Below are 18,791 nucleotides of genomic sequence, written 5' to 3'. Positions count from 1 at the left end.
GCCGTCGTTCTTCAACAGTGCAAGCAGCAGAGAGGAAGTGTCGTTCTTCAGCAGCAGTTACCATCTATCGTTTCTTTCTGGACGCTTACTGAGGGTCGTAGATCCTCTGTTTTATCCTTTTTCAATCTTTTAAACATCTTGTGAGTCTTAGAATCATTGTTTCATAGCTTTTGACTCTTTTAATCATATTTTGAGCATCAAATATATATTTTTAGAACATGATTATTATGAATAGCTAAACCCCATTACTGGGATGATGGAGGAAACCATTCTTTATGCATTAGTAATTCTATTTAATTCTTTTATGACTATTTGCACTATTATGAGTTGATTTATGATTTTTCTTGATTGTTTGTGATTTTATCTGATGATGTATGCTTAGTCTAGGAACTCTTGATGCATCATGCTTATGATTTACATCTAATACTTTACAAAATCTATTTTTGGCAAAGAAAAGAGTCGATATTTGTTATCATTATAAGCTATAATTGTCTAGAATTAATAGTTGATTCGCATGAGTATAAGAATTGGTGAAATCCTGAGTCCCAGTATCTCTTGATCCTGTGACAAATTTTTGTATATATTTTTATGTTTTTAAATCTTTACAAGTCCGAGCATCGAATCCCTATTTATCGCACTACAAATACTACAACAAAATGACGCCGCCGACGCGGACTTGTATATAGATTTATTTTTATTTTATTTTTTTAGGTTTTTTTTTTATTATTTGTTCATTTTTACTTTGTCTTTTTTTCTTTGATTTTACATGTTCGAAGTTGAGCACTAAGGACTTGCAGAGGAAAAGGCTTAAAGCGAAAAGAGAAGAAAAAAGGACAATTTTAGGATTTAATTTTAAATTTTTAAATTTTAAATTTTTTTTAGAGTGTGTGAGGAAAACTGTAATTTTTTTTATTTATTTTAGACTTTGGACTTTAAACAATTGGACTTTAAACAATTGGACTTTATTTCTTTTTTTTTTAACCCTACGGAAGGGTATTATTAAACAAAAAAAAATTATATAAACTGTGTGCAGGGAAGGACGACGATTACTATATCGTCTCGGCCCCTCGGGTTCGTACATGACATAGGAGTCGTGGCCCGAGTCGACTTCAACTGTTCATCCCCCGTCTGGTACGGGAGGTAAGTCCATAGAAACACTCGCGAATATCCTGTCAGCGGGTTTACTGTATTCCTTAAGGTGATTCATTGATTGAGGACGAATTTGGACTGTTTTTAAATTCCTAGTAAAGGGCAAGGCCTGGACAATACAAGATAAGGGTTTGGATTTCATCACCGCTCCCCTCTTGCCCGCCTTAGGAAAACTAAACCTAACGCGAACCCAAGCTTAAAATTTGGAATAGAACGAGACCGATAGGGTAACGAGCTTAATAGGAAACTCGTTCGAAAAATATTGGTTGCTCTTTAAGCACACTACAAAGTTCAGGATGGTTTCTGTAAGTTGAATGCGTGACTGCGCCGCCTTGTGATAGCGGTGAGGCCTTGGGTATCAAAGCTCCACTGAGCTTCCCTCGCCTCAATTCAACTTACTTTGACTCGGATTGACTCCAGAGGGGTTTGCTTAAATTGTAACGAATTCCCTTTCGAAAGATAGAAGATGGTCTAGAAACAATCTAAGTGGAGCCATCATGCTTTTTGTTTGCTAGATTTTATAGGTTTGATTTGGTCGAGTCAGCCTTGTTTGTGATTGTGTAGAATTCCCTTGCAATTAAGAATGTCGAGCTGGTATGTTAAAAGCCAATACAATGAATATCGACCTGATCTTGAATATGGACATCATCAGTTTTATTACCATGGTGGGAATAGTGGTTGGGAACGCCAAACTTTTCAAGGTTATGGTTCATACCATGGTGAGCCCAATCACTATCCTCACAACCATCGGTCATACGAGAAAAATTCTGCTAATTCCTCTTTACTTGAGTCGACACGTAATTTAGCTGAGACAACACGTAAGTTCGCTGAAATGAATAACTTAGTTATGGACGAAAATAATGCAAATGAGTGAACTTTCTTTACCTGATTTCCTAGATTACGACAGGAATTCATGTGAGTCGGCCCAAAATCTTTTGTTAGAGACCCAGAATAGAACTTCTCTAAAAGATCTAAATTTCCAAAATAGTGTTTCCAATTTTACCCTTGATGTAAATAGTGAATATTTACCTAATCTAGAGGACGAGGTTAGAATAAAAGACACTACTTATTTAGATAAGGTTCAATCATCTTCGTACTATGATGATGAGGATAGCAGTAATGAAGAATCTGAAATATGTAGGCATAGTGATCATGAGTCTAGTAATCCAATTGAGCTATATAGTGATTATATTATTTCTAGTTCAAATCCCAATAATTTTTATGATTATTCACCTATTCAAAAGGACAAGGATTTGATTAAAGATAACACCGTTTTAGACGATGTAGTTTTTCCTTTTGATTACGAAGCCGATAGTGGTTTAGAGGAACCGGTTCATTTCGAAAATACTGTTTTAGAGTCTAGCAACTTAGAAACAATAGTCTTGGAAGAAGAAGATAGACCCGTAGAGATGAGTAAAGATGCACTACCTGATAATAACTTAGAAGAATCTCTTGAATATTTTAAGAACTCTGAATATACGGAAATTCAAGAAATAATTAGAGGTCTATCTAAAGACACTGAAAACTCTAAGTTTGGGGGTGATTATCACTTTCGTAGTGCCTTACCTTTAACTCTCAGAAAGTCCACACACTTAGGACTTGATATCTCTGCCTCGACCATTTTGCAAGATTACCTTCATACTCGTTTTCCTGAACCTAATGATGTCCTGAAAAAATTTCAGTCGTTAGAAACCCATCCTCTGGTTGATGTGGTTTTCCCAGGCTATGATACCCAGATTGACTTTGTTTTCCCGCCAAATAGTTTTCTTCCAATTGTGGGAACGTATAGATTTCAAATGTGTCACTTATTAAGTTCTGAGACTAAGCCTAAGTACTTTAGGAAATTAGAATCGACACATTTGCTTCAAAATGACCACTACTCTGACTGTGGTCAACTATGTAAGTCATACCTAATTGACTTAGAGGATCCTAAATTATTTAGGTTATTTTGTGATTCGAGGTTCTTATCTGAGTTTTTCCAGACTTTAGGACCTAATAATTTGGATCCTACCTATGAGGAAATGCATCCGAGGAAAATAGTCTATTTAGACCCCTTCATAGAACCTGAACCTGAACCTCAATTAGCGATAGTTATCCAGAAACTAGGTAAGGGCATGCTAGTCTTGTACATTTTCTTGGTTCACTGCAGTTTCCTTTTGTCAGCTCTTTTCCGGCTACTGTTATACGGTTCGAGTTGACTAAACCTTTTCTATGTATGGCTGAAGACTTTAAACTTAGCACTTCTTGGGAGGTAACCCAATCTCATGCAACACGGTAATATCTTTCCTTCTCTCTTTTGCTTCAAATGGTAACAGTTTCTCCTTGTTCATGTTTTTAATTTCATCTTTAGAACATTGAGGAAAATGTTAGATTTAAGTTTGGGGGTATGGGAGAAACTTTTTAGTTGCAGTATGAATAAATAAACTCCAGAGCCTAGAAATTTATGCGTATTTAGGATGGCACTAACCAATCTAAGTGTATGGAAGCATTTTGGTTGTAGGAGTTGAGGAACCAATCTGAATAGATGGAAACATCTAAAGATTCTATTCATAAAAGCACAGAGCTCAGGGGTTAGAAATAACATGATAGTTTCATCATATCTCGTTGAGTCCTTTTCACTTCTATTTTTATTTTATTTTGTTTTTAAACCATGTTTCTCTAAGTGATAGGTGGGGCCCACGATTCAAGTTGTTACCAATGCTAGGATGAATTAGAGTGATTGAGTTACAAAAAAAATACAAACTGTGTGCAGGGAAGGACGACGATTACGATATCGTCTCGACCCCTCGGGTTCGTACATGACATAGGAGTCGTGGCCCGAGTCGACTTCAATGGTTCATCCCCCGTCTGGTACGGGAGGTAAGTCCATGGAAACACTCGCGAATCTCCTGTAAGCGAGTTACTGTATTCCTTAAGATGATTCATTGATTGAGGACGAATTTGGACTGTTTTTAAATTCCTAGTAAAGGGCAAGGCCTGGCCAATACAAGATAAGGGTTCGGATTTCATCACCGCTCCCTTCTTGCCCGCCTTAGGAAAACGAAACCTAACGCGAACCTAAGCCTAAAATTTTGACTAGAACGAGACCTATAGGGTAACGAGCTTAATAGGACAGTCATTCAAAAAATATTGGTTACTCTTTTAGCATACTTCGAAGTTCATGATGGTCTCTGTGAGTTGAATGCGTGACTGCGCCGCCTTGTGATAGCGGTGAGGCCTTGGGTATCAAAGCTCCACTGAGCTTCCCTCGCCTCAATTCAACTTACTTTGACTCGGATTGACTCCAGAGGGGTTTGCTTAAATTGTAACGAATTCCCTTTCGAAAGATAGAAGATGGTCTAGAAACAATCTAAGTGGAGCCATCATGCTTTTTGTTTGCTAGATTTTATAGGTTTGATTTGGTCGAGTCAGCCTTGTTTGTGATTGTGTAGAATTCCCTTGCAATTAAGAATGTCGAGCTGGTATGTTAAAAGCCAATACAATGAATATCGACCTGATCTTGAATATGGACATCATCAGTTTTATTACCATGGTGGGAATAGTGGTTGGGAACGCCAAACTTTTCAAGGTTATGGTTCATACCATGGTGAGCCCAATCACTATCCTCACAACCATCAGTCATACGAGAAAAATTCTGCTAATTCCTCTTTACTTGAGTCGACACGTAATTTAGCTGAGACAACACGTAAGTTCGCTGAAATGAATAACTTAGTTATGGACGAAAATAATGCAAATGAGTGAACTTTCTTTACCTGATTTCCTAGATTACGACAGGAATTCATGTGAGTCGGCCCAAAATCTTTTGTTAGAGACCCAGAATAGAACTTCTCTAAAAGATCTAAATTTCCAAAATAGTGTTTCCAATTTTACCCTTGATGTAAATAGTGAATATTTACCTAATCTAGAGGACGAGGTTAGAATAAAAGACACTACTTAATTAGATAAGGTTCAATCATCTTCGTACTATGATGATGAGGATAGCAGTAATGAAGAATCTGAAATATGTAGGCATAGTGATCAGGAGTCTAGTAATCCAATTGAGCTATATAGTGATTATATTATTTCTAGTTCAAATCCCAATAATTTTTATGATTATTCACCTATTCAAAAGGACAAGGATTTGATTAAAGATAACACCGTTTTAGACGATGTAGTTTTTCCTTTTGATTACGAAGCCGATAGTGGTTTAGAGGAACCGGTTCATTTCGAAAATACTATTTAGAGTCTAGCGACTTAGAAACAATAGTCTTGGAAGAAGAAGATAGACCCGTAGAGATGAGTAAAGATGCACTACCTGATAATAACTTAGAAGAATCTCTTGAATATTTTAAGAACTCTGAATGTACGGAAATTCAAGAAATAATTAGAGGTCTATCTAAAGACACTGAAAACTCTAAGTTTGGGGGTGATTATCACTTTCGTAGTGCCTTACCTTTAACTCTCAGAAAGTCCACACACTTAGGACTTGATATCTCTGCCTCGACCATTTTGCAAGATTACCTTCATACTCGTTTTCCCGAACCTAATGATGTCCTGAAAAAATTTCAGTCGTTAGAAACCCATCCTCTGGTTGATGTGGTTTTCCCAGGCTATGATACCCAGATTGACTTTGTTTTCCCGCCAAATAGTTTTCTTCCAATTGTGGGAACGTATAGATTTCAAATGTGTCACTTATTAAGTTCTGAGACTAAGCCTAAGTACTTTAGGAAATTAGAATCGACACATTTGCTTCAAAATGACCACTACTCTGACTGTGGTCAACTATGTAAGTCATACCTAATTGACTTAGAGGATCCTAAATTATTTAGGTTATTTTGTGATTCGAGGTTCTTATCTGAGTTTTTCCAGACTCTAGGACCTAATAATTTGGATCCTACCTATGAGGAAATGCATCCGAGGAAAATAGTCTATTTAGACCCCTTCATAGAACCTGAACCTGAACCTCAATTAGCGATAGTTATCCAGAAACTAGGTAAGGGCATGCTAGTCTTGTACATTTTCTTGGTTCACTGCAGTTTCCTTTTGTCAGCTCTTTTCCGGCTACTGTTATACGGTTCGAGTTGACTAAACCTTTTCTATGTATGGCTGAAGACTTTAAACTTAGCACTTCTTGGGAGGTAACCCAATCTCATGCAACACGGTAATATCTTTCCTTCTCTCTTTTGCTTCAAATGGTAACAGTTTCTCCTTGTTCATGTTTTTAATTTCATCTTTAGAACATTGAGGAAAATGTTAGATTTAAGTTTGGGGGTATGGGAGAAACTTTTTAGTTGCAGTATGAATAAATAAACTCCAGATCCTAGAAACTTATGCGTATTTAGGATGGCACTAACCAATCTAAGTGTATGGAAGCATTTTGGTTGTAGGAGTTGAGGAACCAATCTGAATAGATGGAAACATCTAAAGATTCTATTCATAAAAGCACAGAGCTCAGGGGTTAGAAATAACATGATAGTTTCATCATATCTCGTTGAGTCCTTTTCACTTCTATTTTTATTTTATTTTGTTTTTAAACCATGTTTCTCTAAGTGATAGGTGGGGCCCACGATTCAAGTTGTTACCAATGCTAGGATGAATTAGAGTGATTGAGTTACAAAAAAAATAAAAGAACAGTTGAAAAAAAAAAACAATTGAGAAAAAAACAGTTGAAAAAAAAAAGGAAAAAAAAAAAGAAATTTTTTTTTGACCAGACCATTCGACAAAAAGGAAAATTCAATAAAGTCGACCACTGGTACCCTTGTATATGCCAGTTGTGTTGACCTAGAGTTAGGTTATCGACCACTGGTTCCCTTGTATATGCCAGTGTGTTGATATTAGTCAGACTAGTACCTAAATCCATTAGGATAGGTTCATTTTTGCGGAGGCCTTCAGACAGATATGGGAAACGCCGTTCACTTAGTAAATATCAAAACCATCTATGTTTTTCTATATCCATCTCTTAATCTTTCCATGTGATTAGTTTGACTCCGAATATGATGTCCATAGTGCAACTATCTGAGTAGAGCTCTATCACTTATATATGAATTTTAGTATGCTTGAGTGCAAACTCGTGTACATTAATTGAAATTTCGCATCAGGGTACTTCCTCTTGTAGTCAATAAGTATGCCAATCAAGGAGATTCTTTAGTGCCTTCCAAGGTTCGTTGTAGATAGCTAGGGTCTGGAGTATTAAGGTTTTGTGGGTATATCTCTTGTAATCCCTACCGAGACTATAACTCGGCCACTAGGGCCACCTAGGGGTTTAAAGGCTTGTTGCATACGCTAAATGCAATCGACGATGCCTGCGACAGTGAGTTAAGATTTTATTTTCTATTTGATTTGATCGAGGACTAGCAAAATAATAAGTTTGGAGGTATTTGATAGGCACATTTTTGTGTCTTATATAATCTCAATTGTATATATTATTAGTGCTCGATTTTATATTTATTATGGCTTTTTATGTCCCTGTAGGTATTTTTGGAGAAATAAGCTTTTGCGGCGAAATTGGCTAAAAAAGTGGTTTTTGCGCTTGTGGGAGAAAATTACTATACGGACTGTCACTTTGGATAAGGGGTAACCTAATTACTAAGGGGTGACTCATTTCCAGGCATCTGCTAAAGGGAGACCGGGACTGTCTAGGGGGCATCCTTCTTCTCATTTAGCCAAAGATAGACCAACCTATGATCACATCCCACTCCTTTTAGATATTTCTGACCCATCCTGGTGAACTAGTCCTTTCATGTTTGAAGGTTATGTGGTTCTTGGAGAATGGATTCTTACAATTACTAGAAGATTGGTGGCTTTCCTTTTGTTTTACAGGTACCCCAAGCACCGTGATTTGGAAAAAATTATAAGAACTTAAAGAGAAGCTAAAGGTCTGGAACAAAGAAGTTGTTGGACACACCAATACAAAGCTAAATGCAATTCTCTCGGACTTACAAGCACTGGAAGAATTCGCGGAAGATAATATTCTTACTGAAGAGGAACGGAGTATGCAAATTTTAAAAAATTTTGAGTTTGAAAAGATTTCAAAGATGTAGGAGACTTCATGGATGCAAGAAAGAGACCATAATACCTCATTTTTTATTAATAGTGCATCGGCTAGATGAAGATACAATAGAATCCAACAACTTCACATCGACAATGAGTTAGTTTCTGATAGAGGTAGGCTACAAGATCATACTGTGGAGTACTACAAAACTCTTTTTACTGAAGAAAAATTAATAAGACCTGTCTTAGAGGGAATTGAGTTCGATACTATTACCTCTACAGAGTTCTCTATTTTTGAATCTAATTTCACTAAAGAAGAGGTTCTTCATGCTATCAAATATTTAGCTAATGCTAAATCCCCAGGTCCAGATGGCTTCCCAGTCATGTGTTTTTCAGAAGTGTTGGCATTTAGTCAAAGAAGATATTTTGGGTACTGTGAATGAATTTTGCACTACAAGTATTATCAACTCTAAACATAACTCTAATATCATTACTCTTGTACCAAAGAAGGATCATATTGAAACTGTAAATATTGTAGACCTATTTTCCTTCTTACTAGCGTATACAAGATCATAGCAAAAGTTCTAGCTACAAGGCTTAAACTTGTTATGGATAAACTTATTTCGCCAGTGCAATGTGCATATATTGAAGGTAGGCAGATAATTGACGGTACTTTAATTTCTAATGAATTGGTAGATTCTAGACTTAGGTCTGGAAATGCTGGTAACGTGTGCAAAATTGAACTCGAGAAGGCGTTTGACAGAATCAACTGGAGATATCTCGAATTTGTGCTTCGTCAAATGGGTTTCGGTAGGAAATGGTGTAATTGGTTAAGGTTCTGTTATTCTACTTAATCTTTCTCGGTTCTCATCAATGGTTCTTCTTTTGGATATATTTTACCACTACAAGATGTGTTAGGCAAGGTTGTCCGGTTTCTCCACTTTTATTCAATATTGCAATGGAGGGTTTTTCTAGATTCATGGACAGAGTAGCTAATCAAGGCCTATTTAGTGGCTTCTATGTTTCACCCAAAAATATCATAGTCAATCACCTTCATTATGCAGATGACACTATTTTCTTTGTCGATAACAAAAAGGAGGAGTTACACAACTTGTTTTCTGCATTGCATTGTTTTGAGTTTATTGTCGTCCTAAAGGTAAATACTTATAAAACTCGCCTCATTGCTATTGGAGATGTTCTTCACCTATCTACTTGGGCAGAAGAATTCATCTGTTCAACTGATTGTTTAACATTTATGTATTTGGGGATGCCACTTAGTGCAAAGTCTGGTTCAAAACTAATATGGGATCCAATTATAGAGAAGTTTGATGCTAGGTTATCTGTGTGGAGGAGAATATCTTTATCTAGAGGACGTAAACAGTTAATCAATATCACAATATATGATGAATCAGAACGAATAAGAAAGCAGAAGAAAGAATAAAGATAAGTAGAAGCCGGGAGGCAACAAAAAGAAAGAGCGGGGAAGAGGAGGGCATGAGCGAAAAAGAGAGGAAAAATAATTATAGGGTTTCCTTAAAAAATATTATACCACGGAAAGGTAGAGAAGTGGGGTCGAAAAATTGGTGGTATGAAAAAACAGGAAACTCTTATTGGTCTAAATATATTTAATGGGCCAGAAGCTCTAAGAAGAAAGCTTGATTCAGCTTTTAACCATAGAAAAGGAAATTCACTTGAAATCATATTATTAGTTAATTAATTAATCAGCTTCAGCATCCACTTCTGTACTTCTATGATTACTTTCGGTTGGTTTGCAAGAGATCGAATAACCAATTGCATGAGAAAATATTCTTCAGCAAAAAAAAGTTTGTAGTACTACTCAGCATTTGAGTAGTCGAATTGAGTGAAGTGTATCCTAGATTATTTTCATAAGTAGATCATGAATACTGGTGTTATGGTTTTGGTGTAATGAAGTACGTATAGCTGATCTGTGGTACAAAACGCGTAGAGGATCAGATAGATTAAATCTTGCTATCATGTACTACATACAAGTTCTTTCAAAGGTTATCATGCACCACCTTCACTTCCTATTATTAGGTAAAATCCAAATTGATTTTTCGTGGTACCCCAGACCAGGATTCATAAGGTAAATGAATGCATATATACATGGCACGGCATTGCAATGCACTGCATGATCTAGCAAGTATATGACTGTATAACATTGTCAGGGAAAACAATTGCTTGTTGTAAGCCTAACTTGCCACAAATCATGCATGAGTTAATGCTGGCTGCTGAGTGACTGAGATATGATTTTGCGTCCACTTATCTCGACTTAATGCACCAAATCTCTTGAGCATTCACTTCTCTTCTTCACCTGGAAGCTATGAGCTGGGACCAATATATCGACATGTAGTGAATGTGTCCTATTTGAAGCCTTACAAATTTCCTATCAGGTCTTCATCTTTCGGATTTTGAAAGGGAATGAAAGGACAAAAACAAAATAGATCGAGCTAAATCAGAAGTCAGGTTTTGACCATCAAATTAAAGCTGAATGCATGATTTAAAAAAAAAAAAAAAATAAGGCTCATAAATTTCATTTAGTACTATAGCAGACCGGATTAGTCATCAAAATCAATAAAACAAACAAAAAGAGAGAAAAAAATGAAACACAAAGGGAAATTTCCTAAAGCTCGTCAGCATCTTCTTGTGATCCAGCACCAGGAGCTCCACCAGATCTCTGATACACGGCAGTGATGATTGGATTACAAACAGCTTCTACTTCCTTGAATTTCTCGTCGTAATCTTCCTTGTCAGCTGCTTGGTTCTCATCAAGCCATTCAAGAGCCTCCTTTACTGCTTCCTCAATCTTCTCTTTCTCATCTGATTCCAGCTTGTCTGCAAGCTTGTCATTATCATTGACCTGCGCCTTCATGTTGTACACATAACTCTCCAAGCTGTTTCTCGCCTCGATATTTTCCTTGACCTTCTTATCTTCCTCTGCGAAATCCTCCGCTTCTTTAACCATTCGGTCAATCTCCTCTTGGCTCAAGCGATCCTTTTCAGTTGTGATAGTGATCTTCTCTGCCTTTCCACTTGCTTTGTCTTCAGCTCTTACATTAAGAATACCATTGGCATCAACCTCGAATGTGACTTCAATCTGAGGGATTCCCCTTGTAGCTGGAGCAAGTCCAGAAAGATCAAACTTTCCAAGTTCCCTGCAGTCTTTTGTGAGACTTCTTTCACCTTCGAAAACATGTATGGAGACAATGGTCTGCTGATCCTGGTAAGTGGTAAAAAATTGAGATCGCTTGGTTGGGATACCTGTGTTCCTAGGGATAACCTTGGCCATCACACCGCCAACGGTTTCGATACCGAGAGTAAGTGGTGCGACATCCAAAAGAAGAACATCTTTGGTTTCATCACCACCCTCTCCGCTCAAGATACCTCCTTGTACAGCAGCACCGTAAGCAACAGCCTCATCAGGGTTGACACCTTTGTTTGGCTCTTTGCCGTTGAAGTATTCTTTAATGAGCTGTTGAACCTTGGGAATCCTGGTACTTCCACCAACAAGGACAATCTCATCAATCTGGTTTTTTTCTAGTCCAGCATCAGCCATAGCCTTCTTCACAGGTCCCATGGTCTTCTTGAATAGATCAGTGTTCAATTCTTCGAAACGAGCACGGGTAAGTGATTCAGAGAAATCCAAGCCTTCGTATAGAGACTCAATCTCAACTCTCACCGAATGTTGGTTACTCAACGCTCTCTTAGCACGTTCACACTCCCTCCTTAGCTTCCCAAGAGCCTTGTTGTCGTTGCTAAAGTCCTTTCCATGCTTCTTCTTGATCAATTTAATGAAGTAATCCATAACCCTGTGATCAAAGTCCTCACCTCCCAAATGCGTGTCACCGTTTGTCGAAAGAACCTCAAAAACCCCATTATCAATATTCAAGATGCTGACGTCGAATGTACCACCACCAAGGTCAAAAACAAGGATGTTCTTCTCTTCACCTTTTTTATGCAAACCATAGGCGATTGCAGCTGCAGTTGGCTCGTTGATGATTCTTACTACATTCAATCCAGCAATCACACCAGCATCCTTTGTAGCCTGTCTCTGAGCATCATTGAAATACGCTGGTACAGTGATAACGGCATCCTTAACTTTCTTTCCAAGAAACGCTTCAGCTGTCTCCTTCATCTTAGTTAGTACCATCGCACTGATTTCCTCAGGGCTGAAAACTTTAGCTTCCCCATCCTTGAGCGTTACCCCAACATAAGGCTTTCCATCTTTATTCACGACGTTATACGGTAAGAGTTTTATATCTTTTTGTACATCTTTATCGCCAAACAATCTTCCGATAAGTCTTTTGCTATCGAAGAAAGTTCTCTCGGGATTCGCAGGTGCTTGATTCTTTGCAGCCTCACCGATCAAACGTTCTCCTAAAGAAGTAAAACCAACCCAAGATGGTGTAATACGGTTACCTTGGTCGTTTGCTATGATTTCGACATGTCCGTTCTTGTAAACACCAACACATGAATAGGTCGTACCAAGATCAATACCAATCACTGTTCCGAACTTTGCCGTTGCTTCCTCTTTGGCTACTACGGAAAATACACATAAAACACTGCATAAGAGGATTAAGAATACCTTTAATGAAGATGATGACAACCCGCGATTTTTCGAAGAAGACACGTCCATACCTTGAAGGACAAAGAAAAGCTAGCTCCTGTAGAAGCCAATGTGTGTGTTTTGCTGAGGTACCTGCTCCCTTTATATAAGTCTCGTATCAGGGGAGCTTTCCTACTTGTTCTCGTACACCTATTTCTATTCCTATTCCAAACAGCAATACAAATAGAATAAGAAACGAATAATTTTTGGTTTACGTGGAATTATTAGATAATGATTATTGGACCAATTATAATATGACATCTGGCAAAACAAATTGTATCGGGAAAATATGGTTGGTCGTTTTTCAGGTGATCTCATGTCTATTTGGTCCTTTCATAAATCACTTTTTCCATTTGTTTTTATTTTATTTTTTTGGTTTTCTCTTTTTTCATTATTTTCTTAACCTTAATAGATAAAACTTTAAAAATTAAATATCTCTCAAAATATAAGTCAAAAATTAATAAATTGTATATATTCGGAAAGCCCTTGACGATAGCTTTCCAACGAGTATCATTGTCGTTATGTTCCGGAACTTTTAAGTTTTTTAGGTATAATAGTAGTTCATATTTGAAAATAAATACTATTTTATAACATTGGTAGTTTATTCTAGTTCTAACAGTTCATTTCGTAGAATGAACTCGTATACACTAGCAATTTATTTTGTAGAATAAACTCATATTAATTGTTCAATTTGAAGAATGAAGTCGCAATGGTAGTTCATTATTATAGTTCATATTGAAGAATGAACTCGTGATAGATATTCTTAATTTCGAACGAACTCATAATAGTTGTTCATGTTATAGGATTGATAATTCATGTTGTAAAATGAACTCATAATATTAATTAAGAATGGTAATTCATATTGTAGAATGAACTCGTAATAGTTGTTCATTATGGTAGTTCATTTTATAAAATGAACACGTAAACGGTAGTTCATATTGTAAAATGAACCCGTGATAGGTGTTCATATTGTATAATGAACTCGTAATATAGTTCATTATACAAGTTCATTTGGTGATAGGTGTTCATATTGTATAATGAACTCGTAATATAGTTCATTATACAAGTTCATTTGGTAGAATGAAGTCGTATGGTAGTTCATTTTGTAGAATGAACTCGTATGTTATTTAATCCAAAGAGTTCACTTTTTGGAATGAACTAACTAGCATGATAGTTCATTTTGTAAAATAAACTCGTATAATAGTTCATTTTGTAAAATTAACTCGTATAATAGTTCATTTTATAGCTAAAAAATAAGGCAAAAATTAAAATCTCCGAAAGATAGTGACAATGGTACTCGTTGGAAAGCTATCGTCGAGGGCTTTTCGAATATATAAAATTTAGCATTTTTGGACATATGGTTCAAAAGATATTTAAGTTTTAAGTTTTTATTTATTTATTTTTGTTAAAAGAGATAAAAAAAGAAAAAATTGTATTTTTGTCACTATAAAAGGTCTATGACATCATTAATGACATCATCCCGCGTAAATATTGTCCAGGCAGGGGCGGAGCCACGTGAAGAGGTGGGTGTGCAATTGCACCCCTCCAACATGCGTTGATTGATAACTTGCACACCATTTCTCGAATCCACGCTCCGTCCCACTCCAGATGACTAATGTAGAGGCATATCATGTATAGATGAAATCATGAAAGAGAGCGAGTTAGAAGATAAACTATGGAACTCTAAGATTCGACGGTTTATCGTATAGGGTGAAAGGTCTGAGAAAGAAAAAGATGTAAGAGAAGCTCGTACCTAAGATCTTTGAATATACACTTATTCGGCAAGTGGACTGCACCTTCCAGCATCTTGGTTAGTTCAGAGCCACTAGCTCAAAGAAATAAAACTTGACTAGCTGATTCCACTCCACATCAGACTCCATCATTAGCTTCTTCTTCAAAAACTGCTAAAATCCCAATTTTTGCTTGCAATTCCTTCTTCTTCAAGTTGCGTATAAATCTTCTTTTCACGCCCCTTGAGGTACCTAGAGAAGTAAATCTTTCAGTAGTTTGTGAACAATAGCTGTTGCAGCAGATGGTCTAATCGGAGATAAACCAAGCAATACTAGATTAAGATCTTTGCATCGAAACAAGCTGACCGATATTATTATGCTATGATCCAAAAAATAAAATAATTGAAGAATATCATTTCCTAATTCAAGATTTCCAACAGACAAAATGGAAGTGCCTCCATTCCATAAGGTCAAACGACTTCTACCAGTACCATATTTTTGGCAAAAGATTGATTTTAACTACTCAATTACTGATGGTAAATAACTCCTGTCTACACTGTATGCACATCACTAAATGGTGTGGTTCACCCAGTAGCACCAAGCACATGACATGCTCATTGAAAGTTATCCTTAAAACCAGTTAAAGGGTAAACCAGATTTGATATGATTCAAGAAATCTTAATTGTACAGAGAAAATAAAAAAATCTACCAACCTTCCAGTTTGCAGCTGTAACTACGGAAAATCCATAGCTACACCCAAACTTTCATTTCTACTTCATTTTTCAAGATTTAAACTTATTTCAACTACAAATCAAAGATAAAATTACTAGAAATGAAAAGGAGACTCAAGATTTTTACATGGTTCGATCCATAAAGGATCTACATCCATGATTTTCACTATAATGCTTTGTGTTTACATGAGACTCAATTAATGAGTCTTTGGAGCTCTAGATCTAGTTTTTGGGGAAGAAGAAGAAGATAGAGAACTAAGGTAAGATACCATGTAGATTATCCTAGCGATGCTATACAACACCGGCTTTCATTGGGCGCCACATGTCGAGCACAGTTTTTGGTATCTACATTTTTCCCTTTTTTCCTTGAGTATTGCTTGGAGAGCGATCCTTAAGAAAAAATACGTCTTGGTATATTTCTTGGAGCGAGACGTGTGGTGCTTAAGTGGATGACTTTGACCTTTAATGATGAAGGAACGAGCGAAAGAATAATAACTTGAATATATACTTGCCTCTTATTCTTTTGCGAAGTTACGAAGCTTCTTTGTGGTATAAAAGCATCATTCCTTGATCTTGTTGTTGTCGATCATGAGTTGTTGTTGGGATCATCCATTGTTTCGATCCGATTTTTCCCTTGTATGTTCGGTTGTTGATTCTTCATGTGGGCGAGAAGTAGCGAGGTGTTGTGTTATACATAATGAGCTAAAATTGACGAAGTACGTAGTGAGCGAGATATCTTCGTTAACGTTATCCCGTTTATTGAGAGAGAATAATGACGCAATCTATGGTTTGCATGGTCCACTTCTTGCATATTTATTCATCATTTTCCAGCGGCCCTGTCAGTTCTATTGCCTTTTCCCTTGCTGAGGCGTTGTCCTTCACTCTATTCAATGTTAACTCGACGTGACCCTTCCTTCTTTTGGTCAGTCCGCCTTGGATTTCCTTTTGGTGTTGTTTCCAACCCTGCACGAGTCAGTGCGGTTGATATTCCCTCCTCCTCCATCCATTGCAAATTATCTTGCCTTAGCGAGTCTCCCATCTGTACCCTCAATCTCCGTAGCTCATGTAAGATTTCCTGATCCACAGTCTTTCTTCTTGTCTCTCCAATGCTTCTTCCTGGATTATGGTGTTTGCTCTTATCCTCGCGCCTTATTCCTTCTTCGCGTCTTAGCGTATGATTTTCATATCTCGCCTCCAATAGAAACCTCCTTAGGTCTCTCTTCTAGTAGCCTTCTCTTCTTCCCTTCTCGTTCGTCTTCTTCCTCGTATTCTTCATAAGTTCCTTCCCCTCGATATAGGATCCGTTTTCGGGACGAAGTCGTTTTCGTTTTTCAATTTGCATCTCTTTCTTGCGAGATTCCCATCATCACTTCGTTGCCGCTTTCATGCCCTTGTTGTGTCATTCGGTTGCCTCGTTTTTCCATTCCACCTTGCTTTTCCGGTTGGTACCTTACTCGACGGGGTGTCTTACTTGGTTATTTCGATGTTATATCCTTGTTAACATCATCATCCTCCTCCTCTTTTCGATTTTTCCCCTCTTCCCCAACATCCCCGGATTTCATGATTCAGACTTGTTTCTTCATGGATTCATCTTCTTTGATCGGGTTTTTTTCTCGTCGCTTATAGTTTATTTCGTGTTTCCTTTTGTTTTTTTGCCTCCTTTCATCCTCGTATCTCCGCCTTTGATCTTCCCATCTCGTTATTTCCAAAGCCCTTATCAGATCCCTTTCTTCGTTGTCGTCTCTTCGTCGCCTCCTTCTTTGGTCTCCTTCGTCATCCTCGTGAGAATATATCCCTTGTTCGTTATGTGTGTGCCTCATTTTTCTTTGGTGGATGAAGGAACTTATGATATCTAAAGCAAAACCCATATAATGCTCCTTTGTTGACTCTTCCCTTGTTTTGCTTAAAGCATTTCATTCGTTAAGTTTTGAAAGTTTTGGTCTCACTTCGTGTTGTTTTTGGTTACTCGTTGCATGATTTTGGTTCTTCTCCATCCATTGATCTTCGCGTTGTTTTGATCTTGATTCGTGTTGTTTCGTTGTTCCTCGCATGCCCATTTTCTTTTCCTCATCGATTTCTCTTTTGCTCCAAGTTCGCTCCATCCTCGACTTCATTCAAATTTAGCTCTCGCACTGCATCACTTCATTTCCTTCAAGTGTATTACTTGATAATCATATTTCTTCATTTCATGTTCTTTCTTTCTTTTCTTTTGCTTTTGTATTCTTTCTTTCTTTTGCCTCTTGAACATATTTTGTTTCCCTTGCTGCTCTACGAGGTCTTATTGCGCCTCCTAGTTAAGGTCTTATTTTTTCCCACCCTTTTTGAAGGATCTTAATTGGACGAAGTATCAGTCGCTTATTACCCTTGCGAATAATAATCCATCTACCTCGTCTTAACATCTATTTTATTTTTTTCCGCGACAATGCGAGAGGCCTAGCTATTCCCATGAACATTAGCCCCATGACATTGCCGTATTTTTTGGTCACACAGCTCACTAATATGGAGGGTGTCATCCCTTTATATTCCCCCTGATTGCCCCTTCAAGGAGGGTAACCCTAAAATGCATGTTGGTCTCCTCCCATCCAGTTATTACGACATTCAGTAGTTTTCGTGGCTTCTTATCACCTTCGCCGATATGGCTTGGGGTTACGAAGTCACACCCTAAGTGGGGTTTCTTTGGGATCGAGTGCATCGTAGCCAAGGCTTTCCAAACGTACATGGACGGTAACGCTCCGGAGGTCTCATGCACCCGCAGATAAACCGAATACGTCGACGCCTTGGTCATATTTTTGTACCCCTTACTGACACTACACCGTTTCCAGGATTTTTTCACGGGATATACCTGTTACTGATTGAGTTTGCAACGGTTATAACTATACTAAATAGGCCATTATTAATAACTGTGATGGTGTTTTGTAACGGTTTCATCTGTGACAAAATCCAGATACAGTCACATATAAAAAGTGTTACAATAGTTAATAGTCACAATTGACCTAATTTTAGGATTGTGACACGTGGCTCATTTTTCACGAAAATTCTAACAGTTTTAGGTGTGAGCATATTATTGCAACGAGTCGTTTGAGGACATTGTCTTCTTGTAGTAACGGTTACAGTAAGACCTATAAGTGTTACCTATTTCTTGTAACAAATCTTTTAGCAACACGTGTCATCCTCCTATATCAGCACTCAGATGATGACACGTGTTCTTTTTAACTAACACTCTTTGTAACAATTATTTCCGTGACAATTATTTAAGTTACAATTAAAAAAAATGGGTATTGATCCATTATACCGGACCTAGATTTAATTTATCCAGAAACACAGGTATGCGACGCAAGTTATCATGAAACTCAGGTCTGCGATACACATTTCAACACTCATACATACATTGTGGAAACACAAGCACAAAGGTTCTATTCATTATGATACTTACAACCAAAAAATTGCGGAACACATGCCTACAATTTGCAATTTCCTTGGTCAAGGTACATCAGACCAATATAAGAAAAAAAAAAACAATGGCATCAAATATCAATGTAGGATCAAAATATCGCAAGAAGACTACATCTGCGAAGTCTTCATTAAAAA

General features: G+C 37.3%; 2 protein-coding genes across 2 annotated transcripts; one reads left to right on the top strand and one right to left on the bottom strand.

The window, feature by feature from the left end:
* The first annotated feature begins 9,076 nt into the window (after positions 1 to 9,076).
* LOC113329111 lies at positions 9,077 to 9,559 on the top strand. The gene has a single exon (XM_026576082.1). The coding sequence runs from the start codon at positions 9,077 to 9,079 to the stop codon at positions 9,557 to 9,559; it is 483 nt and encodes a 160-aa protein (XP_026431867.1).
* A 1,200-nt stretch (positions 9,560 to 10,759) lies between these two features.
* Positions 10,760 to 12,772, bottom strand: LOC113329283 (luminal-binding protein 5-like). Its single transcript, XM_026576241.1, has one exon. The coding sequence runs from the start codon at positions 12,770 to 12,772 to the stop codon at positions 10,760 to 10,762; it is 2,013 nt and encodes a 670-aa protein (XP_026432026.1).
* Positions 12,773 to 18,791: the final 6,019 nt, after the last annotated feature.

The sequence above is a fragment of the Papaver somniferum genome, unplaced genomic scaffold (genome assembly GCF_003573695.1).
Source record: "Papaver somniferum cultivar HN1 unplaced genomic scaffold, ASM357369v1 unplaced-scaffold_115, whole genome shotgun sequence".
Lineage (NCBI taxonomy): Eukaryota > Viridiplantae > Streptophyta > Magnoliopsida > Ranunculales > Papaveraceae > Papaver > Papaver somniferum.
The sequence above is the reverse complement of the archived record's forward strand: the minus strand, read 5'-3'. Positions and strand labels throughout refer to the sequence as shown.